Below are 26,510 nucleotides of genomic sequence, written 5' to 3'. Positions count from 1 at the left end.
AATCCCATGACCAACTGAGTGAGGGGGAAGAGAAGAAGCAGAGAACAAGCAAAACTGGGGTTACCTCCCATGCCTAATTACCTTCCACTGCTGAGTGTCTGTTATTCTAACAAAATATTGTGGTTTCAGCCAGGTGTGGCGGCTCACCCCTGTAATCCTAGCTACTAAGGAGGCTGAGATCTGAGGATCAAGGTTCAAAGCCAGTCCGGGCACTAAAGTTCCTGAGATTCTTATCTCCAATTAACTACTAGAAAACTGGAAGTGGGGTTGTGGCTCAAGGGTGGTAGCCTTGAGCTGAAGAGCTCAGGGACAGTGCCCAGGCCCAGAGTTAAAGTCCCATGACCAACAAAAGAAAATAAAAAATGTGGTTTCAGAAACCAGAGGACCTTAATGCCACCTTGGAGAAATGCATAACGCATGGGTAAAGCACACATAACCTGTGTGTTGCAATGGCACAGAGAGGGGCTGCCTGCACTGGTTGTCAAGGACATGAGCAGAGCGGTGGCTGCTGTCAAGGAAGACCTTACAGAGAAGTGACATTTGGATAGGGACTTGATGGACAAATGGGGTTTGTCCTATTGAGGATGAAGAGCTGGTCAGTGAGGGCAGGGCATTCCAGACAGACACACGATGAAGAGCATGATGCCATTAACAAGTAAATAGGATCAGCCTGGCTAGAGCCAGGCATAGCGGAAACATGACTAGGACATTAGCAGCCAGCATCAATGCAATGCAATCTTATTATTTTCCTGTGGGCCTCCGCTTGGTAGAAATTCCTTTGTACGTTGAATAGGACATCCTACAACCTGCTTCCACACCCACAACATTTCCCAGCAAATGCCCTGATAGTCAGAAATGTGGTACATATATTTTCTTTGGGAATTTGCCAGCTGGCCACAACCCTCACCCAGCAGAGCTTGAAGGCTGCCTGCCCAGAAGCACTCACAAGACTCAGATGTGTTCTGGGGAATTCTGGAGCAGGGTAGGGCTGGGCTTGCAGATACAGGAGACGCCTAGAAAATTTGGGTTGAACCCCCTCCTAAGCAGAAGCTTCAAATTAGAAAGGAAAAAAATCTTTTAAGTAGTTTTCTTCATAAACCATTTGGATTCCAGACCACAGAGCCAGTCTCTAAATCAAATTCCTTCAAAAGCAGAGGTGCATCATGAGGAAGAAGGAGCTTTCTTACCTCTTCCAGACAGTGGATTCTGGATTATGACTCACAACCATTAATAGAAATATAAGCTATGCTTTGGGGCTTCAGTCCTACTTCAGAAATTAGCCCTAATAACCAAAAGAATGCTATCTTCATGAGTGGTAGTAGGATCAGAAAGAAAAGACCCTAGGGCAGAGATGTAACCTCCTACAACCCAGGAACTTAGCCCTGTGCTGGTGGTTCATACCTGTAATCCTAGCTACTCAGGAGGTTGAGATCTGAGGATCATGAGTAAACAAATCTGAGATACTCTTATCTACAATTAACCAGAAAATAATGCTGGAAGTGGATATGTGGTTCAAATGGTAGAGAGCCAGCCTTGAGCAAAAAAACAAAAACAAAAACAAAAAAACAAGAGAGCACAAGACCCTGATTTTAAGCCCCAGTGCCAGCACAAATAACAACAGGGCCACTTTCCTTTTTTTTTTTTTTTTTTTTTTTTTTTTTTTGCCAGTCCTGGGCTTGAGCTCAGGGCCTGAGCACTGTCCTTGGACTTTCTCAAGGCTAGAGCTCTACCACTTGAGCCTCAGCACCACTTCCGGCTTTTTTCTATATGTGGTACCGAGGATTCGAACCTGGGTCTTCATGCATGCTAGGCAAGCACTTTAACCACTAGGCCAAACTCCCGGCCAACAGGGCCACTTTCATGTTCTCCTGAATCCACTAGAGGACTTCTGGAACACATTCTAACAGAAAAAAGGAAGATTAAGAGGAACTCTGGGACATCATTCCCTGAAAAGCTTTGTAGGTCAGGGCCAGATCTGTTAAGAAGGAGAGAGAGTTCAAGCAAAATGTGTGTAGTGGGGGGACAAAGCAGTCAGTTTGTTCCATTTCTGAGACATTCATCTTTTCTTCCCTTCCCTCCCGTTTTCTTTTCTTTTTTGTCAGTCCTGGGGCTTGAATTCAGGGCCTTGGCACTGTCCCTGGGCTTCTTTTGATCAAGGCTAGCATTCTACCATTTGTGCCATAGCACTACTTCCAGCCCTTTCTGTTTATATGGTACTGAGGAATCGAACCCAGGGCTTCATGTGTGCTAGACAAGCACTCTACCTCTAAGCCACATTCCTACTCCTCCTCATTTTCATCCTTCTAAAGTCTGAGTCTCTAGGTCTGAGAACTGAAAGAAAAAAGGAAAAGGGTCTTCCCTTCCATTTTATTCTTCTCCAAATATCTCTCAGGATGCAAGAATTGTATTTTTCCAAGCTTTCCCCACCCAGGCTATCAATGTGTTTAGACATGTGCAATCTGCCCTGGCTGTGATCCTATACCCTAACTTCTCAGCAAGGAGAGAGAAAACTTCAAGCACTGAACCATACGAGCAAATGCAATCTTTCCAGCTCAAGTGACTTATACTGAGAGCCACTGTGATCATCTAATTTAGGAGAAATCCTCTCCCTGGGAACAGGGTCTGTGATGGAGGCTGTCTTTGGGCTTTGATTCAAAATCAATAAACATGCTCCTTTCCCTCAGTTTTGTTCTAAACCCAGAATCAGGTTGAAAAGGTAATTATGTTGAATAAGAAGCTACAAGTACTGTTCTTGAGGAGATGATGTGTCAAACTAAGAATAGGAAGGTACGAAGGGAAGAGAGTGAGGGAGATGTTCCTTTAACAGCAATTATCTTGACTGTATAAAGTATCTTTGTTCTCTAGAGCTTCGTGTACTTTCTCATTTCTTCTTATCCCTCTAAAGGATGGGAGGCATGGAAGATTTTCTGCCTAAAATCACTAATGTGCCACTTCACCATGGTACAAAACTGAAGCCCTGTCCTTTCTACCTTCTCCCAGAGGCAGAGGTCTAGAGCCCCAAAGGTGTATTCTGAGTCAAAGTAAATTACAAGTTCCCAGAGAGAAGAAGCTAGATTTTATATATGTTTATGTCTACCTTAGCACCCATATAACACCTTGCAAACAGGATTGTGGTTTAGAAATTAAAATTGGGTTTTTTTTTTTTTTTTTTGCCAGTCTCAGGGCTTAAACTCAGGGCCTGAGCACTGTCCTTGGGCTTTCACAAGGCTACAGCTCTACCACTTGAGCTGTAGGACCACTTCTGGCTTTTTCTATGTATGTGCTATGGAGGACTTGAACCCTGGTCCTTGTTCATGCTAGGCAAGCACCCTATCACTATGCCAAACTCCAGGCCAAAATTGCTTTGGTTTTCTACTTTAAAAAAATGTTACACTAGCTGGGTGCAGGTGGCTCACACCTGTAATCCTAGCTACTCAGGAGGCTGAGATCTGAGGATCAAGGTTCAAAGCCAGCCAGAGCACAAAAGGACCTGAAACTCTTATCTCCAATTAGCCTCTAGAAAATGGGAAGTGGGGCTGTGGATAAAAGAGTAGGACAGTAACCTTGAGCTGAAGAGCTCAGAGACAGCATCTAGGCCCAGAGTTCAAGCCTCATGACCCACACAAAAAAAAAAAAAGTTGGGCCAGGAGTTTGGCCTAGTAGTAGAGTGCTCGCCTAGCATGCATGAAGCCCTGGATTTGATTCCTCAGCACCACATAGTCCAAAATAGCCAGAAGTGGCACAGTGGCTCAACTGGCAGAGTGATAGCCTTAAGCAAAAGGTATCCAAGGACAGTGTCCAAGTCCTGAGTCCAAGACTCAGGATTGGCAAAAAAAAAAAAAAAATTCCGGGAACAGTGGCTCACACCTGTTATCCTAGCTACTCAGGAGGCTGAGAGCTGAGGATTGCGGTTCAAAGACAGTGGACAGTAAAGTTTGCAAGATTCATCTCCAATTAATCACTAGAAAACCAGAAGTGATGCTGTGGCTCAAGGGAGTTTAAGCCCCACAACCAGCTTAAAAAAAATAAAAGTTTTAGGGGCACCAGTGGCTCACAGTTGTAATCCTCGCTACTCAAAAGGCTGAGATCTGAGGATCACAATTGAAAGCCTGTCAGGGCAGGAAAGTTCATGAGAGTCTTTTCTCCAGTGAACTACCAAAAAGCCAGCAGTGGAGCTGTGGCTCAAGTGGAAGAGTACTAGCCTTGAGAAAACAACAAATATCACCACAAACTCAGGGACAGGGTCTAAACCCTGAGATCAAATCTAAGGACCAACACACACACAAAATGTTTAAGGAATTTTTGTGGTACCAAAGCCTCAAGATTTATTATAATCCTGCTCATCTAGTTGCTGTACTACAATTTCCAGGTGTGTTGGCCTGCAGTCAGGAAAAACATAATTCTCTTTCTTCTTGTCTGAGCTCCTTAAGTGCTTCTGAGCTCCTCTGGGATCTCTTTCCTCACGGCCTTTTTGTGTTCCCTCTGTGCCCTGGGCTTGCTTTTGCCCTACACAAGGCATATCTATGGGTAACTGCTGGTATCTACAGGGGATACATGGTATTCTGAATACTTGGTCCATAACTGACCCAGTGAAAACGCGTTTGACAAATGCTTATGTGTTTGCTCATAACTGATCAGGCTGTAGGTCCTGAGGGGTTAAGGAGAGCCACTGTCAGTGTCTGTGACTTAGGGTCAGATGTATTTTAGAGATACAAATAAGAAAGAAGGAAATATCTTTAAGACATATCTAACAGCTACTTAAGAGGGATAAGCTAGGCACACGTGGCTCATTCCTGTAATCCTAGCTACTCAGGAAGCTGAGATCTGGGGATTACAGTTCAAAGCCAGTCTTGGCAGGAAAGTTCATGAGACTCTTATGTCCAATTAACCATCAAAAGCCAGAAGTAGAGCTGTGGCTCAAGTAATACTAGCCTTGAGCAAAAATGCTCAGGGACAGCCCTGGCTCTTGAGTTCAAGCCCTAGGACCAGCATAAACAAACATAAAATAAACCTAGACAATCCCAGACTCCCACCCATGTGTAGATGAAGGCAAATGATTTCTGCAGTGATAGCTCTCCGCTCGCTGCCACAGCCATTCAATGCAGACCTATGTCCTAACTTCAGCTGCAGAGTATAAGAATCAGTCTTTTAACTTGAGAAGAGACATCCTTTTAGCAAAAGGATTTCTCCATGTGCCTACTCTGCAGCCATCCTGGGGATGAGTTAGTTATGGCAAGGCCAGAATAGTTGAATGCTGTTCTGCAGTGAAACCTGAGAATGAGTTCAGTCGGTTCAACTTGTAGCAAAGACCAAGAGGTGTAGGTAAAAGGAATCCTGACCTGTAGCAGTGAAGGAACAGCCACGAGCCTCCATGTTTGTGCTTACCTTCCTGGTTTCCACGGGGGGCTTCTTCTTGTTCAGACCTTGGCTAGAAGTCCCCATCTTGGCCCTGAGAAATTGTTAGTGGTTAGTGACAGTGGCAACATTACTGCATTCAAGCAAATGTGGCCCGAATGAATATTTCAGCAGGTTGGCTATTTTTATACCACTCCTGCCTGGCAGGAAAAATGGTGTGGCCAAATTTACTTTGGGTGCTGCTTTAATTCACAATAGAATTCCAGTTTGAGATATTTAACTGTATGACATTTTGGAACGAAAAATGTACCTGACAGAAATTACCAGACTCTGAAATACCTGATTGCACATAAAAACAAGAGGAAGGGGGCTGGGAGTGTGGCCTAGTGGTACAGTGCTAGCCTTGCATGCATAAAGACCAGGTTCAATTCCTTAGTACCACACACACAGAAAAGCCGGAAGTGGTGCTGTGGCTCAAGTGGTAGAGTGCTAGCCTTGAGAAAAGTGCAAGGACAGTGCTCAGGTCCTGAGTACAAGCCCAAGAACTGGCAAAAAAACAAATAAAAATTTAGAAAGCAAGAGGAAAGGAAGAGCTAAGGCCATACCTCTGTGAAAATTCCCTTTCTCAGCTCTGACTACGGTCACATTCCACTGGCTAGGAACGTAACTCCCTACTCATCACTGACACGCATCTTGAAGGCACAGCCGGGCTCCTTCATGTTTGGTCCCTCTGTACCGCTCCTGCATGTCAAGGCATGCACACCATCCAACCACATCACCCCAGGAAAAGAGCAGCTGCGTTTTTGTGAATGCAGGGTGAAAAGCATCCAGGGCTAGGCAGAAAAGCACACCAGGCCTCTCGGGATACTACAACTGACTAAATTGTCTTCCCAACTCAACTGTCCTTGATAGAAAACCCAGAGAAAGCCAGCACGGTGGCTCATACCTGTAACCCCAGCTATTCAGGAGGCTGAGATCTAAGCACCAAGGTTCAAAGCCAACCCCGGGCACAAAAGGACCTGAGACTCTTCTCTTCGATTAACCTCTAGAAAACAGGAAGAGGGGCTTGGCTCACGGGTACTGCAATAGCCTGAAGCTGAAGAACTCAGGGACAGCACCCAGGCCAAGCCCCATGACCCACCAAAAGAAAAAAAAAAGAAGAAGAAGAAGAAAGAAAACAACAACAACAAAACAAAGAATACTGGTCACCAGTGGCTCACGTCTGTAATCCTAACTATACAGGAGGCTGAGATCTGAGAAGTACAGTTTGAAGCTAGCCAGGAGGAAAGTTTGAAGCTAGCCAGGAGGAAAGTTCGTGAAACTTTTTTTTTTTTTTTGCCAGTCCTGGGCTTGGTCTCAGGGTCTGAACACTGTCCCTGGATTTTCTCAAGGCTAGAGCACCACTTCTGGCTTTTTGCTACATATGTGGTAGCAAGGAATCGAACCCAGGTCTTCGTGCATGCTAGGCAAGCACCCTACCACTAGGCCAAACTCCCGATCCAAGTTCATGAGACTTTTATCTCCAATAAACCACCAGGAAAACAACAACAACAACAAAAAAAAACCCCAGAAGTGGTAGAGCACTAGTCTTGAGTGAAAAAGCTCAGGGACAGCATCAGGCCCTAAGTTCGAGCCTCAAAATTGGCACTCCTGCCATGTGCAGTGGCTCATGCCTGTAATCCTAGCTATTCAAGTGGTTGAGATCTGAGGATGGAGGTTCAAAGCCAGCCCAGGCACTAAAGAATGTGAGACTCTTATCTCCAGTTAATCATTAGAGAATGGGAAATGGGGCTGTGGCTCAGGGGTAGGGTGGTAGCCTTGAGCTGTAGAGCTCAGGGACAATGCCCAAACCCAGAGTGCAAGCCCTATGATCCACAAAACAAAACAAAACAAAAATGGACACACCTCCCTCCCCCACGAAAAAAAATCCAAAGAATATAAATAGCCTCCTCAATAGTGAATCCAATGTGTTGGGACACGCTTAAAGTTTCCCCGAACAATTTCTAGCCACCTAATAATTACTTTTCCCCCCAATACTGGGGCTTGAACTTGGGGCTTGGGCACTGTCCTTGGACACTTTTTACACAAGGCTAATGGTCTGCCACTTGAGCCACAGGGCTACTTCCAGCTTTTTCTGTATATGTAGTACCAAGGAATCAAATCCAGGGCTTTGTGCAAGCTAGCTGAGCACTCTACCACTAGGCTACCCTCCCTGCCCCACTTAATAACTGAACTGCACATTTGCAAACATACATTAATTTACCCTAGATTGCTCTTAATGTTCCAATGAATCTTTTTTTTTTTTTGGCCCCCTTCTCTTTCTGGCCCCGTTCGCTCCGGCCCCGCTCGCTCCGGCCCCGCTCGCTCCGGCCCCGCTCGCTCCGGCCCTGGCTTGCTCTGGCCCCGCTCGCTCCGGCCCGGGTCGCTCCCACACGCTCCTGGCCCCGCTCGGCTCGCTCCGGCCCGGCCCTGCTCCTGGCTTGCTCTGGCCCCGCTCGCTCCGGCCCAGCCAGCTCTCGCTTGCTCCTGGCTCTGCTCGCTCCGGCCCCTTCTCGCTCTGGCTCGGCTCGCTCCCGCACGCTCCGGTCCTGCACGCTCCGGTCCTGCACGCTCCGGTCCTGCTCGCTCCGGCCACCACTCGGTTGGGCTCTGTTCACTTCAGCTCAGCTCGCTTCTTTCGCTCTCTGTCGCTGTCGCAGTCTTGTCTCTGCCACTTTTCCGGTTTGGTTGTGTCTCGTCTCTGCCACTTCTGGCTTGGTTGTGTATGTGGGATACCGAGGAATCGAACCCGGGTTTTTGTGCATGCTAGGCAAGCACTTTAACCGCTAGGCCAAACTCCCGGGCCCTCCAATGAATCTTTTAAAATAATTTTGCCAGTTCTGGAGCTTGAACTCCAGGCCTGGATACTGTTCTTGTGCTTCCTCAAGGCTAGTGCTCTACCACTTGAGCCACAGCACCCCTTCTGAATTTTCCTGTTTGTGGTACCAAGGAGTTGAATCCAGGGCTTTGTGCATGTTAAGCAAGCACTCTACCACTATAGACCACACTCCTGGCCCCACAGTTTTCTTAGATTATTTTTTTCCAGTGCTTGGGGATAGATTCCAGACCCTCATACATGCTAGGCAAGAGCTCTAGCTCTAACCTACATCCCTAGCAAAGGCTTCATTTTGTTGAAAGAACAACTCTACTTTGCTAAAAGGGATTATGTTCAAATTACATTGCAAATATCAATTCATTTCCTTTCCACAACCCACCCACTGGAATGGGCCAATTACTCATGAAGCCCAAAAGGAAAGTGACTTGCTCAAGGACGAGAGTCCGGTGGCACAGCCCGCCTGAAGGTGAGTAGTGGCCTCTCCCCATACACTGACCTGTGCAGCTCTGGCCTGCTGGGAGAACCTGGCTCCTCAGAGAGTTTTCGTTTCCTCACTGTGGCTTTTGCTGCTTTCTTTTCAGCTAAGTCCTAAGGAAGAACCAGGTTCCTGTGACCCCTTCCCCATTTCCAGGATTGGCTCACAGTTGAAGAGGACACAGTGAAAGCAATTCCCTATTTTTTTTTTTTTTTTTTTTTGCCGGTCCTGGGCTTGTGTTGAGGGTCTGAGCACTGTCCTTGGACTTTCTCAAGGCTAGAGCTCTACCACTTGAGCCACAGCACCATTTCTGGCTTTTTCTATGTATATGTGGTACCAAGGACTTGAACCCGGGTCTTCGTGCATGCTAGGCAAGCACTCTACCACTAGGCCAAACTCCCGGTCCCCCTATTTTTTTTTTTTTTAACCAGTCTTGGAGCTTGAAGTCAGAGCCTGAGCACTGTCCCAGAGATTTTTTCTTTTTTTTTTTTTTTTTTTTTTGCCAGTCATGGGCTTGAGCTCAGGGCCTGAGCACTGTCCTTGGACTTTCTCAAGGTTAGAGCTCTACCACTTGAGCCTCAGCACCATTTCTGGCTTTTTTCTATATATGTGGTACCGAGGAATCGAACCTGGGTCTTCGTGCATGCTAGGCAAGCACTCTACCACTAGGCCAAACTCCCGGCCCTGTCCCAGAGATTTTTCAAAGCTAGTGCTCTACCACTTGAGCCACAGCACCATTTCCAACTTTTTCAGTATATGTGGTACCAAAGAATGGAACCCAGGGCTTCATGCACTCTAGGCAAGCACTCTATCACTAGGCCATGCTCCCTACCCCCCAACTCCCCATTTTTTTTTTTTTTTGCCAGTCCTGGGCTTGAACTCAGGGCCTGAGCACTGTCCTTGGATTTTCTCAAGGCTAGAGCTCTACCACTTGAGCCTCAGCACCACTTCCGGCTTTTTTCTATGTATGTGGTACCAAGGAATCAAACCTGGGTCTTCATGCATGCTAGGCAAGCACTTTAACCACTAGGCCAAACTCCCGGCCCTCCCCATTTTTTTTTGTCGGCTTCAACTAGGCCTGGGCGCTGTCCCTGAGCTCTTCAGCTCAAGGCTACAGCCCTACCCCTGGGCCTGGGCACTGTTTTTGAACTGTCTTTGAGCTCTTTAGCACAAGGCTACCACCCTACCCTTGAGCCAAGCGCCACATCCCCACTTCCCATTTTCTAGAGGTTAATTGGAGACAAGAGTTTCAGGTCCTTTTGTGCCGGGGCTGGCTTTGAACTTTGATCCTCAGGTCTCAGCCTCCTGAGTAGCTAGGATTACGGGGCATGAGCCTCTGCGCCTGGCCCAATTCCCCCCCCTTTTGTTTTTTCCAGTCCTGGGCTTGAGCTATCTCAAGCACAGTGCATGCTAGGCAAGCACTCTACCACTAGGCCAAACTCCCGGCCCCCCAATTCCCCATTTTTTAAGCTGCCAAATGCAACCAGCCTTGCAACAAGGACTGATATTCTGTTGGATACAGCAAATAGAGTCGGGGAAAACATTCAGGTTTATGTTTACAATTCGGATAGGAGTGGGACAGGCATGCAGCATGCCTAGGCTGAGAAAGAGACAAGAAGAGCATTTTGGAGATAACAGAAGCAATTCAGGCAATTCAAGTTTGTACAGATAAAGCAGCTTACCAATCCAAGAGGACCATTGTTGATTGACTTCCCTACAATAGGAAATTTGAATGTCAAAGAGGATAAATTTGTTTGACCTAGCTTTCAAACTACTATTTATTTCTTGGAACTGGCACTAGACAAAACCTCCCCATGTGTCCTTGTGCTTTCTGCTTGGTGCCACTTTCCCAGGAAATAGTGTCATCAAACTCCTTTCCTCTCCTGTCACAGAACAATGGTCACCTGTAAGTTCAACTGGCTTGTTTCAAGCTGTAACCATGTACATTTTTTTTTTTTTGCCTGTTCTGGGGCTTAACCTCAGGGCCTACACACTGTCCTTGAGCTATCTCAAGGACACAGTATCATTTCCAGCTTTTTCTGTGTATGTGGTGACTAAGGAATTAAACCAGGGCTTCATGCATGCTAGGTGAACACTCCACCACTAGGCCATACTCCTGGCTCCTATACACTTCTGAAATAGGGATGAACATTACCTATAAGAAAACAGTGGGACTTTAGGCACCAGTGTTAATTTGAGACCAGGTCTGGTTATATAGTCTAGGTTGGCCTTGAACTTGCTTTGTACCCTAAGCTAATTTCAAACTCATGATCCTCCTATCTCAGACTCTTGGATGCTCAGATTATTAGTATGTTCCAACACTCCCAGATTAGAGAGGCACTATTTCTTTTCTTTTTTTTTTTTGCCCCGTATGAGACTCCAACTTGATATCGGCTGCATTCGCTCACTAGTTAGCCATCTACCATCGGGGCCATGCCTCTACCACCTTGAGAGAGACATTCTATTTTTCTTTTTTTGCCAGCCCTGCGGCTTGGTCTCAGGGCCTGGGCATTGTCCCTGAGCATCTGCTCAAGGCTAGCACTCTACCAGTTGAGCCATAGCACCACTTCTGGCTTTTTCTGCTTATGTGGTGCTGAGGAGTCAAACCCAGGGCTTCATGCATGCTAGGCAAGCACTTTATCACTAAGCCACATTCCCAGCCCTAGAGATATTTCTAGGCAAAGCTTTTGCATTTTTCTTCAGGTCAAACTGGCAGATGTTTACCTGTCCCCCAATGGGTAAAAAGAGCCATGGCCCTCAGAAATGAATGCCTGGGAATACTTTAAAACACCACCAGGAGCCGAGAACTTGGCCTAGTGGTAGAGTACTTGCCTAGAATGCATGACCCAGGTTCAATTCCTTGGTACCACATACATAGAAAAAGCCAGAAGTTGAGGCTAAGCTCAGGACTGGCAAAAAAAGAAAAAAAAAAAGAAAAGAAAAAGCCAGAAGTGCTGTAGCTCAAGTGGTAGAGCTCTAGCCTTGAGAAAGCCCAAGGACAATGTCCAGGCCCTGAGTTCAAGCCCCAGGACTGGCAAAAAAAAAAGAAAAAAAGAAAGAAAAGAAAAAGACACCACTAACATGAAAGTCAAGTCAGTGTTTATACAAGTTATCTTTCATTGAGTGATTACTCAGGTCAGATTTTTTTTTTCTTTTCTTGTTTGTCAGTCGTGGGGCTTGAACTCTTGGCCTGGGCACTGTCCTGACCATTTCAGCTCAGGGTGACTACCTTACCCTTTGAGCCACAGTCCCACTTCTGGTTTTCTAGTGGTTAATTGGAGATAAGAGTCTTACAGATTTTTGTGCCCGGGATGGCTTTGAACCTTGATCCTCAGATCTCAGCCTCCTGAGTAGTTAGGATTACAGGCATGAGCCACCAGGCCTGGCTTTAAGTCAGTCTTTTTACACACATACATACACAGACACACACACAGACACACACACAGACACACACACACATAGCCCTATGGAGCCTAACTCCATTTCCAGCTTTTGTGTGTGTGTGTGTGTGTGTGTGTGTGTGTGTGTGTGTGTGTGTGTGTTAATTGGAGATAAGAGTCTGAAAGACTTTCCTGCCTTGGCTGGCTTTGAATCATGATCTCAGTCTCATAAGTAGCTAGGATTACAGGTGTGAACCACCAGTGCCCAGCTAATATTTATATTTATTTTATTTATTTTGTCAGTCATGGGGTTAGCTCTAGGCTAATATTTATATTCAGTACTTTAAAAAAAATCTCAATGAGGCTGGGAAGGTGGCTTAGTGGTAGAGTGCTTGCCTAGCATGTATGAAGCCCTAGGTTTGATTCTTCAGTACCACGTACACAGTAAAAGCCAGGAGTAATGCTGTAGCTCAAGTGGTAGAGAGCCTTGAGCAAAAAGCAGCTCAGAGACAATGCTCAGGCCTTCAGTTCTAGCCCCATGCCTGGCAAAAAAAATCTCAATGAGCCAGCACCAGTGGGTCATGCCTACAATCCTAGCTACACAGAAACTGAGATCTGAGGATCGCAGTTCAAAGCCAGCCATGCATTAAGGTCTGTGAGACTCTTATCTCCAATTAACCACCAGCAAATGGGAAGTGACACTGTGGTTCAAGTAGTAGATGATAGCCTTGAGCTGAAGACCTCAGCGACAGCACCTAAGCCCAGTGTTCTTGCCCTAGAACCAACAGATAAAAAAAATCTCAATGAGAGGCAGGTGCTGTGGTTCATACCTATAATCCTACCTACTCAGGAGATTCAAAGCCAGCCTGGGCAAGAAAGTCCATAAGCTGGGTGCCCAGGGCTCAAGCCTATAATCCGAGATCCTGAGGAGACAGATCTGACAATCATGGTTTAAAGCCAGCCCAGGCACAAAAGTCCATGAGACTCCTGTCAACAATTAAACCAACAGAAAACCAGAAGTGGTAGAGCGCTAGCACTCCCTGAAGAGCTCAGGGACAGCGACCAGACCCTGAGTTCAAGTCCTATGACCAACAAACAAACAACAACAACAACAAAAGAAAGTTCAAGGGCCGGGACTTTGTCTTAGTGGTAGAGTGCTTGCCTAGCATGCACGAAAACCTGGGTTCGATTCCTTGGTACCACATACATAGAAAAAAGCCAGAAATGGTGCTGAGGCTCAAGTGGTAGAGCTCTAGCCTTGAAAAAAATAACCCAAGGACAGTGCTCAGGCCCTAGGACTGGCCAAAAAAAAAAGTCCATGAAACTTTTTTTTCTTTTTCTGGGGCTTGAACTCTGGGCCTGGGTGCTGTCCTTGAGCTTCTTGGTGCTTAAACTAACAGTCTACCACTTGATCTACAGTGCTACTTCTGGCTTTTTCTGTTTATATGGTACTGAGGAATCAAACTCAGGACTTCATGCATGCTAGGCAAGCACTCTACCACTAAGCCATCTTCCCAGCCCCAAGTCCATGAGATTTATGGCCAATTAACCACCAGCAACCTGCAAGTGGTACTATAGCTCAAAGTGGTAGAGTGTTAGGGTACTAACCTAAAGCAAGATAGCTCAGGAGACCCAGGCTCTGAATTCAAGTCTCACAATTGACCAAAACAAATCAATGAGTGGACCAGACTTAGAACTCTTGATGAAGAGACCACAATTAGGTAGACACCAGAGCACTCCACCAAACCCAGCTAGAAATCAGTCAGGATCATGGAAATCTGATCCAGGGCATGGGAGGTGTGTGTGCAGGTGGTTCTTAGCCAAGTGGAATCTTTTTTTTTTTCTTTTTTGCCAGTCCTGGGGCTTGAACTCAAGGCCTGGGCACTATCCTTGGATACTTTTTGCTCAAGGCTAGTGCTCTGCCACCTGAGCCACAGCGCCACTTCCGACTTTTTCTGCGTATGTGGTACTGAGGAATCGAACCCAGGGCTTCGTGCACGCTAGGTGAGCACTCTACCACTAGGCTATGTTCCCAGCCCGGCCAAGTGGAATCTTAAGAGACCAGTCACCCTGAACTTCAAAGATCTAAGGCAAGTCCTTGGGGAGAAGACTCTTATTCTGCCCCCACCCCTGGACTGCCCCCCCCCCGCCTTCACCCTCCCTCCCCAAAACAAAGAAGTTTGGGAAAAGATAAAAAAAAATCTCAGTGAGATTTCACTGAGGTAGTACAGGATGATTTAAGTAATTATTTAAGATCATACAGCTTTTAAGAGGCAAAGTGATATAGTACTCAGCCAGTCTTAGAGTGTTCATTTCAGGCCTGTGCACTGGGCAGCAGAGCCCAGTCTGACAGACTCAGTATGCCTCAGTATGCCCAGTTCACCCTGCTGACCACCCTCCTCCTCTACCATTCTCTCTCCCTTCATCCTACTTACCTGGTGACAGATTTTCGTGAAGCCATTTCATCTCCACATAGAGAGTAAAAACAAATGGGTAAGGGATCAAGATGACCTCCCCATGTTTGAATTTCAGGTGGGAAACTCTCTCCCATTTGCTTTTATCTTGGAAATGGTGCTAAGGAGTGAGGCAGGTTGGTATGCACCCCTGAGACCAGTGTTAGGATGGGGTTTCCCTCCCTCCTTGCCCTGGTCTAACCACCAAAGGTCTATGGTCTGGCCGCTTCCTTCTGAATCTACCTAGGGAGACCCAGCTCATTAACAGGCTGGAAATGAAGGATACAGGGAAATACGATGAAGTGTTCCGTAATGAATGGCTGCAGGTTATCCAGGTTTCCCAAGACTGCACGAACAGAATCCTGAAATGGGGATTGGAGATGGCGTGAATACTGGAAAATCTGAGTCACTCTTTTCATTTACATTTTCCACGGCTTTTCACAAATTCTACATTCTAACAAAATGGAAGTGTTCGTACTTCCATAAGCATGTCTTCTGCTCTTCTACCTCTATGATCATGCTTTTCCCTATTCTTGAAATGCCCTCTCCACCACTGGCACCTATCCAAACCCTAGCTATCTTGTGAGCAGTCACCAACTCTAAACTGTAATTAACTGTTCTCAAACTTCACAGGAGTCAACCTGAGCTTTTACTACATTTCATACACATCTGTTTGTTTTCTTGCTTTCTGGGAGATCTACTTGAAGTAGAATATATAACCGATTTACATCTTACCATTCCTTCTGCAGTGTCTACTATAGACAATGATACATAACAAGAATAAATGCATACTGAATATTAATATTTATCAATATATATTTTATTTTCTCTTGCTCAACCCAATGCACTTTTTTATTCTATCTTTTTTTTTTGGCCAGTCCTGGGCCTGAGCACTGTCCTTGGACTTTCTCAAGGCTAGAGCTCTACCACTCGAGCCTCAGGACCATTTCCAGCTTTTTTCTATGTATGTGGTACTGAGGAATCGAACCCAGGTCTTCATGCATGCCAGGCAAGCACTCTACCACTAGGCCAAACTCCCAGCCCTATCTTTAAATCTTTTCCTCACCCTCCCCTCAGTACTGGGCATTTGACCCATTCTCTCTTTGAATCCCTTCCACTTTTTTTCCTGTGCCAGTATTGTGGCTTGAACCCAGGTTCTCATACTTGGTAAGTAGATGCTTTACCACTTAAGCATAAATCCAGGACTTCTTTTTATTTATGTTTGAAGAAGGGTCTTGACATATGGCCTAGTCTGGCCTCTACCTCAAGGTCCTTCTAAATCAACCTCCTACTGGCTGAGATATGTACAGCACCATGACTGGACTACAGTGCAATTTCTTTTTGCCAGTCCTGGGGCTTGAACTCAGGGCCTAAGCACTGTCCTTGGGCTTTCTCAAGGCTAGAGCTCTACCATTTGAGCCACAGCACCACTTCTGCCTTTTTCTGTGTATGTAGTACCAAGGAATCGAACCAAGGCTTCCTACATGCTAGGCAAGCACTGTACCACTAAGGCATGTTCCTAGCCTGTCCTTTTTCCTCAAGGCTAGCACTCTACCACTTCCAGCCACAGCACCACTTCCAGCTTTTCTATGTATGTGGAACTGAGGAAACGAACTCGGGTCTGGTAATTGTTTCCTTTGCTGTGCAAAAGCTTTTTACTTTGATGCAACTCCATTTGTCAATTCTTGCTCTTATTTCCTGAGCAACTGGAGTGCTATTCAGAAAGTCCTTGCTTATGCCTGTACCTTTCAGTGTTTTCCCATGGCTGGGGAACGTTTCAGGCCTTGCATCAAGATCTTTGATCAATTTTGAATTAATTTTTACATGGGGTAATGTAGAGCTAGCTCCTATCTTCTCCATGTTAATGTCTAGTTATCTCAACACTATTTGTTGAAGAGGATGTTTTTTATTTTGTGTACATTTTTGGCTTTTTTGTGTCTGTGTGAGTTTATTTCTGGGTTTTCTATTCCACTGGCCTATGTGTTTGTTTGTTTTTATATACCAATACTATGATGTTTTGTTATTATGATTCTGTAATATAAAGTCAGCATTTAAGTCAGGTATTGTGATAACTTTAGCATTGATATTCTTTTTGGTGCCAGTCTTAGGGTTTGAATTCTTAGGGCCTGAGTGCTATCCCTAAGCTTTTGTGATCAAGTCTAGAACTCTACCACTTGAGCTGCAGCCTTACTTTTGGTGACATGGACTTTCCTACCTAAGCTGGTTTTGAACTTTAGTCCTCAAATCGCAGCCTACTGAGTAGCTAGGATTACTAGCTAACTTAAGCTACTGGCAGCCAGCAGCATTGACCTTGCTCAGAACTTTTTGGTTATCTAGGGTCTTCAATGCCTCCATATAATTTTTTTTTTGCCAGTCCTGGGGCTTGAACTTAGGGCCTGAGCACTGTTCTTGGGCTTTCTCTAGAGCTCTATGCCTTGAGCCATAGTACCACTTCCAGTTTTTCCTATATATGTGGTACTGAGGAATCAGACCCAAGTCTTCGTGCATGCCAGGCAAGCACTCTACCACTAGGCCAAACTCCTGGCCCCACGCATATAAATTTTAAAATATGTTTTTTTTCTATTTCTATGAAAAATGGCATTGGGATTACATTGAATTTGTACATTACTTTCAGTACCATATCCATTTTGACAGCATTAATTCTGCTGATCTATGAGCTTGGGTAGTCTTTTTATCTTCTAGTTTCTTCTTAAATGTTTTAAGTTTTTATCTTCTAGTGTTTTCTTACATGTTTTAAGTTTTTTGGGGTTTTTTTGGTCGGAGTAATGTATAGAGGGGTTACAGTTACATTCATAAGATAGTAGGTGCATTACTTCTCACACATTGATACTCCTTCTCATGTTTTTGTCCCCATTTAATTCCCCCATGTTTTAGTTTTAATTGTAGAGATCTTTCTTAATACTAAGGATTTTTGAATGATATTGTTTTCTTAATTTATTTCTCAACCTATTCACTGTTGGCATCTTAAAAAAAAAAACTTGTATCTGGGCTGGGAATATGGCTCAATGGTAGAGTGCTTACCTAGCATGCATGAAGCCCTGGGTTCAATTCCTCAATACCACAGAAAAAGCTAGAAGTAGTACTATGGCTTTAGTGGTAGAACTCTAGCCTTGAGCCCTGAATTCAAGTCCTAGGAGTGGCAAAAAAAAAGGTACTCTGTAGCTAGGTATGGAGGCACATATCTATATCACCAACACTCAGGAGGCGGCAGCAGGAGAATCATAATTTTGAGGCTAGCCTGAGCTTCACAGTGAGACTCTGTCCAAAAATAAATCACTTTGCAGACTTTGCTATGATGTATAAGTGTACACAAATGCTCTCTAGGCACCACGTATCATGTGAAGGCACTACAAGCATCCAGTCTTCACCACAATCTTGAAAACAGACATTTCTTATTAACCCCACTAAACAGGTGAGGGAAGGGATGCAGAGAGGGCCTTCTCAGGCTGAGATGGCTTACACTGTAAGCCAGGCACTGGGGCTTCATGCCTGTAATCCTAGCCACTTGGACAGTTGCAAATGGGAGGATGGTGGTTCAAGACTTGCCCAGGCAGAAAAGTTTGCAAGCAGCCAGGCGCAGTAGCTCACGCCTGTAAACTTCCGGAGGCTGAGATCTGAGGATCACTGTTCAAAGCCAGCATGAGCACTAAAGACCATGTGACTCTTTTTTTCAATCTCTAGAAAATGGGAAGTGGGGCTGTGGCTCCAGGGGAAAGGCAGTCACCTTGAGCTGAAGAGCTCAGGAACAACATCCAGGCCCAGAGTTCAAGTCCCATGACCGACAAAAAGAAAAAGAAAAAAAGGAAAAGAAAAGGTCATGAACCTCCCTTTCAATGCACCTGTCATCATACGCTACATGCTAAGCTCTCATTTCCCAGATGAAGTGATGAGACCTCCACTGATGAATGAACAGCCAAGGGTCACACAGCTCATGATTAGTGAAGCTACTTCAGGACTGAAATCTAAGGCCAGCACCTGAACTCCAACTCCTTACCCAATGACTTCTCCAATTTACAAAGCTGCCCACCTATTCAGTCCTCCTTTTATTGGGAGAGCTTCAAGTTAGAAGATTTGGGTAGACAAGGGATGGAAATGAAGTGGGAGTAAAGCAATTGCAAGTGTTTCCAATTAAAATAAATACACAGCTGCCTTGTCTGTGTATTTACAGTTGAATTTCCTGAACATCAAGTGCTAGGCAATGGCTAGGATGGTGAGCTTGCCCAGGGACCTGAAAGGAGCAGTCATCCTGAAACTTCTGTGGCAGCTGCCATAAGAGAAAGCTGCTGTCTGGGAACTCGGATGGAGTCTTTCAGCCTTAAAGGTCCCAATATTTCAGCCAAGACTAAGAAAGCCACTGGCTTTATATTTCTCCAGAAAGGTGGCAGTGAGAGGCCAAGTTACCAGGTGGAGGTTGAGTGGTAATAATAAAGTCTGGGTGTGGATGTATCCTTGGTGTAAAGAATAATTTTTCCAGAGGTTAAGTGCTTCTTTTCATACCTCCAGCTCCTGGATGATGACGTCCTTATTTTCTATTTCTTCTCCCCTAGAAGGTAACCAGATAAAACAGAGATCAAAAGGAAAGCTCTGTTGAGAATCTTCTCTGGTAGAGATAAAGAAAGACACTGTGGGCCGTGAGTTGGGCCTAGTGGTAGAGTGCTTGCCTAGCATGCATGAAGACCTGGGTTCAATTCCTCGGTCCTACATACATAGAAAAAACCAGAAGTGGTCCTGTGACTGACGTGGTAGAGCTCTCCTTGAGAAAGCCATAAGACAGTGTTCAGGCCCTGAGTTCAAGCCTCAGGACTGGCAAGAAAGAAGAGGGGGCGGGAAATCCCAAAATATCTTTTCCACTAACTCAAGTCCTGAGATTTCACTGAGAAGGCTAATCATTTGTTACACCAGTTGCAATCCCAGTGTGATCTGGGAATTCTTTTTTTTTTTCCCATTCCTGTGGATTGAACTCAGAGCACTGTCCTTGGGCTTTCCTCAAGGTTAGTGCTCTACCATTTGAGCCACATCACCACTTCCGACTTTTCTATGTATGTAGTACCAAGGAATTGAACCTGGGTCTTTGTGCATGTTAGGCAAGCACTCTACCACTAGGCCAATCTCCTGGCCCTATGATCTGGGCAATTCTTAGGGATATTCATGATAATTGCAAGGGATTTCAAAAGCAAATGAAACCCTGTATGCTGCTAGTGGGAATATAAAATGATGTAGCTACTATAGAAGCAGTTCAAGAAGCTAAACAGAATTACCACATAGTTGAACTATCTGCATCCCAGGCACAAAAGTCAGTAAGCCTCTTATCTCCAATTAATCACCAGAAAACCAGAAGTGGTACAGTGGCTCAAGTGGTAGATTGATATAGCCTTGAGCTAAAGAGCTTAGGGACAGAGCTCAGGCCCACAGTTCAAGCCCACAATCACTACCACCACCACCACCACCACCACCACCAACAACAACAACAACAAAAAACACCTAAAACTGAAAACACAGACTCAAGCTAATTACTTGCACAACTATGCTTGCAGTAGCATTGTTCATGAGAGACAAATATCTATCAGCAGATGAATGGATAAACAAAATGTGATACATATGGGCAATGGGATATTAATTGGCCAGATAAAGACACTGCAAAAGGCTGTAAAGCATGGATGAACTTTGAAAGAATTACGTTAAGGGGGAAAATCCACCAAAAGACAAATGCTATATATAGTCCTATTATTATTATTTTGCCAGTTGTGAGGCTTGAATTCAGGGCCTGAGCACTGTCCTTGAACTTTTATCAAGGCTACAGCTCTACCACTTGAGCCACAGTACCACTTCCAGCTTTTTTCCATGTATGTGGTACGGAGGAATCAAAACCGGGTCTTTGTACATGCTAGGCAAGCACTCTAACACTAGTCCAAATGCCCGGCCCTTTATTATTATTATTATTGATATCTTTCCAGCAGTGGGATTGCTAGTTCATATGGTAGTTCAGTTTTTAATTTTTTTTTTTTGCCAGTCCTGGGGATTGAACTCAGGACCTGTCCCTGAACCTCTCCATGCTCAAGGCTAGCACTCAAGGCACAGCATCACTTCTGGCTTTTCCTGTTTATATGGTACTCAGGAATTGAACCCAGAGCTACATGCATGTGAGGCAGGCACTCTACCACTAAACTACATTACCATCCCTACTGTTAATTTTTTGGGAAATAGTTTTAGCTATTAAATTTATGTCATTGATTCAATTGTAGTTAACTGTTCTATGTTGTACAAGGGAAGGGTATAACTTTCTTTTTCTACAGGTAGATGTTGTTTTCCCCAGAGAGACTTACAGAAAAGACTGTTCTTTCTCCTAGCTGAATGGTCTTGGCATTCTAGTTAAACCAATTGACCACAGATATGAAGGTTTCTGGGTTGTCAATCTATCCCAATGATATATGTGTGCCCTTATGCAGTTCCACATTGTTTAGGTTATTATAGCTTTGTAGTCAGTTTTAAAACTAGAAGGTATGAGTCTAGCTCTAGAATTTTCAAAACTGTTTTAGCTATTTGTATTCTGTTGAAATTCCATACGAGTATTAGGATGGCTTGAAAAAGTATGACATATGGAATTTTTTTTGCCAGTTCCTGGGGCTTGAACTCAAGGCCTGGGCACTGTCCTTGGGCTTTCTTAAGGCTAGCGATCTACCATTTGAGCCACAGTACCACTTCTAGCTTTTTCTGTGTATGTGGTACTGCTAAGCCATACTCCCGTTTCAACCTTATAGACTTCGACAGGAATTACGTTGAATCTGTACATCACTTTGGATCTTAACAATATGTCACTATTTTTTTCTAATCCATAAACACAAGCTTATTAGTTTGTTTTTGTTTGTGCTAAATGCTGAGTTCTACAAGATTCTGCTAGAGCCATTACCCTGGATTGAACAAAAGCAGAGCAAGGATGACCTGTGTATTAGCATGTATTATATAAATTTTTAAATTACCTGATACTGTTGCCATATCTAATTTTGAATTTATACACATTGGATCCTGCATGAAAAAACCTTGTCTCTGGAAACGGGTAGGTAAAAGGTTTCAAAGTCATTGCTTCACAATAGTACTCTAAAGAAAGCAGAAATGTTATAGTATCACTCAAGAGCTAAGGATGGCTCCTTATATCCAAGAAAGAGATCATACACCAACTATAACATCTATTCAGTACCATTGCCCACACAGCAAGCTCACTTCTGCTATAGTTACATGGACCATTCTCCCACATTTTTTGGCACCACCTCTGTGACTTTGTACAAACCACTTCTTGTCCAGAAGACAAAAGTCTGATGTTACAACTCACAGAGATTGACTTACAATGAAAGTTTCTCTCAAATATTTCTTCAATCTATTTTCATCCCACTTTTCTTGGAATTTAGGAAGCTCAAGTTAAATAATGAAAAAAAAAATCCAAAGGCTGCACCATTAAGAAGCACATTGAGGAAGGCCTCTGCTAGTCTTAGTGAAAGTAAAGGGTTAGCAGAGTTTTCTGACATGGCCAAGGCAATCAGTAAGAATGTACAATATGCTTTCCAGTGGTACCAAAAGTTTTTCTTCACCTTTCAGTTAATTTTCCTATCACAATTGAGGCTTTCTAAGACCTAAGAGTACTCCTATGCCTCTATACCTCTAGCACTTATTGGTTTTATTTTTTTGTGATTCTAGAGTTGCTGCCCACTTGAAGTCCTTCCTGTGAGGAATTCAATAAAGGGGAGAGATGGGGAAAACAATAAAAGGATAACATTTTTCTTCTCTAAAAGGACACGTAGGATGTCCTCAAAGACAAGAATCAAGTACATTGTTATATTCTAAGCCACTGTGGCTTTTTTTGTGTGTGTCAGTCATGGGGCTTGAACTCTGGACCTGGGCACTGTCCCTGAGCTCTTCAGCTCAAGGCTACTGCCCTATCCCTTGAGCCACAGCCCCACGACTGGCAAAAGAAAATGCTCTCAGTTACTCATAAGGTTCTTTAAAGATGTAGTCACCTGCCAGGCACGGCGGCTCAAACCAGTAATCCTAACTACTCAGGAGGCTGAGATCTGAGGATCAAGGTTCAAAGCCAGTCTGGGAACAAAAGGACCTGAGACTCTTAACTCCATTAACCTCTAGAAAACAGGAAGTGAGGCTTGCTTGGCTCAAGGGTAGGGTGGTAGCCTTTCCTCAAAAAAAAGATGGAGTCAAAAAAAAAAAAAAAAAAAGGTGGAGTCACCTAACCACAGACTGAGGTCTGGAAGCATATGTGCAAACCAAATGAAGGCCATTTGCTGAAAATGACTATCCAAAGAGAAGACTTCGCATGCTATACCACAGCTGGCCAAAAAGAAGAAAAAACAACCCTCTTCTAGCGGGGACCTGTGCCTGTTAATTGCTGGCTGCTAGCTTCAGAAACAAGCACCACACACCAATTACCTCATTTGAAAATAAAGATTAGACAGCACAATACAAAACAGTAGTAGTGATTCAAAGATTCACAGCGTTATTTTTCAACACTGACAACAGTATCCATGGTGACACTGTGTCCCAGTAACTATTATTAAATTGATGGACCTTGTTAAAAAAAGGTCAGACTTTCAATTCATTTCTAGGTGACCATATTAGGGTGGCTTTAAAACAAAGGAGTGAAAAAAATCAGGTAGTATGGGATAGTGAAAAAGACATGAGATTTAAAATCAAAAGACTGGCAGAAAAATGCCCTCAGTCACTCATAAGGTTCTTTAAAGATGTAGTCACCTGCTGGGCACAGGTGTTTGCCAAGTTATACTTCTGCCTCTTATTAGTCAACAGACCCTGAGTAAATCGTTAAGTTTCTGGATTTCTCATTTTCTACATCTACAATGGCAATTCTACCAATTATAGGAATTGTGCAATTAAATAATATATATATATAGGCTGCCATTTCATAAGTTTTATAATACTTATTTTTAATTTTTAGCATAATTGTTGTTTTTTGCAGTTCCTAGGTTTGAACTCTGGGCCTGGATGTTGTCCCTGAGCTTCTTGTTTCAAGTTAGTGCTCTACCAATTGAGCCACAGCTCCAACTTCTGGCTTTTTCTGAGTAGTTTATTGGAGATAAGAGACTAATGGACTTTTCTGACCAGGCTGTCTTCAAATTACAATCCTCAGATCTGAGTCTCCTGAGTAGCCGGGATTACAGGCGCAGGCAGTATTGGGTTTGGAACTCAGGACCTTCCAATTGTTAAGTAGACATTCTTATCCCTGACCTATATCTCTGCCACTGATACTTTCTAGTTAGTTTTGAGGAAGAGTCTCAGTTCCTACCAAGGGGTGTACCTGGGCACCCATGTCAGGTTTCCCTGTAGCTATGATAACAGGAGTGCCTCTATAGGGCAGACTGTTGAGAATGAATCTTACAACCTTTTCTTCACAAGCTGGTTCTGAATTACAATTTCAACAATCTCAGTCCCAAGCAGGTGGTATTACAGGCATGCAACACCAGAATTTAACTTAAATTCTATACTTTTATAGAAACATAGGCTGTTGGGGCTGGGAATGTGACTTAGGTGTACAGTGTTTCCATAGCCTGCATGAATCCCTGGGTTCGATTCCTCAGTACCACATATATAGAAAATGCCAGAAGTGGTGCTGTGGCTCAGGTGGTTGAGCACTAGTCTGAGCCAAAGTAGTTCTGGGACATTCCCAGAGTTCAAGCCTCAAGACTGATTGTGTGTGTGTGTGTGTGTGTGTGTGTGTGTGTGATATGATATATATTAGACTATTGGATAGTGTTTTGGGCTTACTGCAAGTGTGCACATGTCCTCAACTAGAACTCACAAAAGCTGAGATGTTTGAAAGCACACTTGCTTTTCTTGCTTTCCTTTCTTTCCTTTCTTTCTTTTTTCTTTCCTTCCTTCCTTCTTTCTTTCTTTCTTTCTTTCTTCTTTCTTCTTTCTTTCTTTCGTCGGTTGTGGGGCTTGAACTCTGGGCCTGGGAGTGTGAGCTGTTCAGCTCAAGGCTACCACTCTACCCTTGGGCCTGGCATTGTCCCTGAGCTCTTCAGCTCAAGGCTACCGCCCTACTCTTTGAGCCACAGCCCCACTTCCAGTTTTCTAGTGGTTAATTGGAGATGAGAGTCTCATGGTCTTTGGTGCCCAGACTGCCTTTGAACCGTGATCCTCAGATCTTAGCCTCCTGAGTAACTAAGATTACAGATGTGAGCCACTGCGCCTGGCTTCTGCCTGCATCTTTCTGTCCAGCTTCGCAGGCACCAAGATTCAATCAAGTGCCTGGGAAACTGAACAATGATCTCACTGAGTGTCATGACTCAAACGGTTAGTTCTAAGGTGAAATCGGGCTTTTGGGAAGTAGCAACTCACTCAAATTACTGGGACATGCTGGGACAAAAAATAATGAAGAAAGTCTTGTTTTCATGACAACTGCTGAGCCTGAGTTATAGGGTGGTAATTGGATAATTGGCCAGAATGGGGACGTTTCTTTTTTCCTTTTCTTTTTTGGTCAGTTCACAGGGCTTGCACTCTGGGCCTGCGCTCTTCAGCTCAAGGATAGCACTCTACCCCTTGAGCCACAGCACCACTTCTGGTTTTCTGTTGGTTAACTGGAAGAAGACTCCTGCGGACTTCAGTGCCGGGGTTGGCTTTGAACCGCGATCCTCAGATGCCAGCCTCCTGGATGGCTGGGCTGACTGGCGTGAGACACACGGCGGACGTTTCTGTGCAGAGGGTGGGGTGAGGGAGCCTCGGGAGGCTGGTGGGTGCCACAGACAACAGGGTGCACTGGTTGTGGTGAAGACAAGCTGGCTGGAAGGCAGCTTTCTAAGCCTCCCTGCCATGGTCACTCGCCAGAGGCAGGGGTTTGAGGTGCTGGCCCAAGCTGCGCCACAGCCCCACCCCCACCCCCGCACGGCCTCCACCTCGGGCCGCGCCACCTGGCCCGCGGGTGTGGGGCATACCCGCAGCCAGGGCTGAGGAGGCGACCTCTGGGGACAATGGAGAATGAGGTCCGGCCTGGAAACTCCGGTTTCTCTGGGTGGGGGACGCAAAGCCCCCCATCGCCCTGCCCCACCTCATTCCCCGCCCCGCGCGGGCATGCGGACCCGACCGTTACCTCAACCCGGATGAGCTCCCGGGTTCGGCTAGGTTTTTTTCTTATACCCGAACTTAGGGGTCCTCCGCACCTTAGAAAAGTGGTCAAAGCAGAAGACCACACTTAAATAAAACAACAACCACAAAAAAAAAATTAATTGAAAACCACGGGTACAGGCGTCGAGTGAGCTTGTATGTCCTCGTGCCGCAGAGGTCCTTTCTGCGCAGGCGCAGTGGTGAGTACCGCGCAGCCCGCGCAGGCGCAGTGATGAGCCCCCCCCCCCAGGCACAGCGGTGAGTCCCGCGCATGCTCCAACCTTACCCCTGGCTTCCGGGCACCGGAAGGCCTGGCCAAGGTCTGCGCAGGCGCGCTTCTGTCCTCTCCCTGGGCGAATGTGTGTCCCACCCCTCAGCCTGTCAGTGGCTCCAGGACTCATCCACTGCCTGCACCTGATATGGGTAGCACAAGTTGCCTCCAGCAACTGAGGGCCCCTATTGGGTGACATGTGTCATGCCAGAATACTGTTCCTGCAAACTATCTCTTAAGCCTCACTGCCAGGCCCTGAGGTAAACTATGTACTTGGTTTGTGTTTGTGCTGGTACTGGGCAATCTCATTTGACTTTTTGCTCAAGGCTGGTGTTCTCCCACTTGAATCACACCTCACTTTTAGCTTTTGACTGGTTAATTGGAGATGAAAGTCTCACAGATGTCCCTGCCTGGCCTGGCTTCAAACCATAATCTTGAGTAGCCAGGATCAGAGGCGTGAGCAACCAGCACCTGGTTACACATACCAATTTTACAAACAGGAAATGGGAGTGACATGGGAACCGGGGTCTGTCTGATTGCAAAGGCCAAGCAGCTGTCC

The 26,510-nt window shown here is 45.1% G+C and overlaps 1 protein-coding gene across 1 annotated transcript in view; it reads right to left on the bottom strand.

Annotated features, from left to right (window-relative positions):
• Positions 1 to 25,874, bottom strand: part of Majin (membrane anchored junction protein) — a 28,701-nt gene extending 2,827 nt beyond the window's left edge. Inside the window, exons 1-8 of the mRNA XM_090347424.1 lie at positions 25,737 to 25,874; positions 21,537 to 21,654; positions 19,057 to 19,102; positions 14,825 to 14,900; positions 14,521 to 14,646; positions 10,388 to 10,419; positions 8,727 to 8,818; positions 5,386 to 5,449 (exon numbers count right to left, since the gene is read on the bottom strand). Of these exons, the coding sequence (XP_090203550.1) occupies positions 5,386 to 5,449; positions 8,727 to 8,818; positions 10,388 to 10,419; positions 14,521 to 14,646; positions 14,825 to 14,900; positions 19,057 to 19,102; positions 21,537 to 21,637 (537 nt within the window). The 5' untranslated portion in view covers positions 21,638 to 21,654; positions 25,737 to 25,874. The remainder of the gene's footprint in view (positions 1 to 5,385; positions 5,450 to 8,726; positions 8,819 to 10,387; positions 10,420 to 14,520; positions 14,647 to 14,824; positions 14,901 to 19,056; positions 19,103 to 21,536; positions 21,655 to 25,736) is intronic.
• Between the last annotated feature and the right edge of the window lie 636 nt (positions 25,875 to 26,510).

The sequence above is a fragment of the Megascapheus bottae genome, chromosome 16 (assembly GCF_031878675.1).
Source record: "Megascapheus bottae isolate mThoBot1 chromosome 16, mThoBot2.hap1, whole genome shotgun sequence".
In the NCBI taxonomy this organism is placed as follows: Eukaryota; Metazoa; Chordata; class Mammalia; order Rodentia; family Geomyidae; genus Megascapheus; species Megascapheus bottae.
Note: the sequence above shows the minus strand (reverse complement) of the source record. Positions and strands in the feature narration are given on the sequence as shown.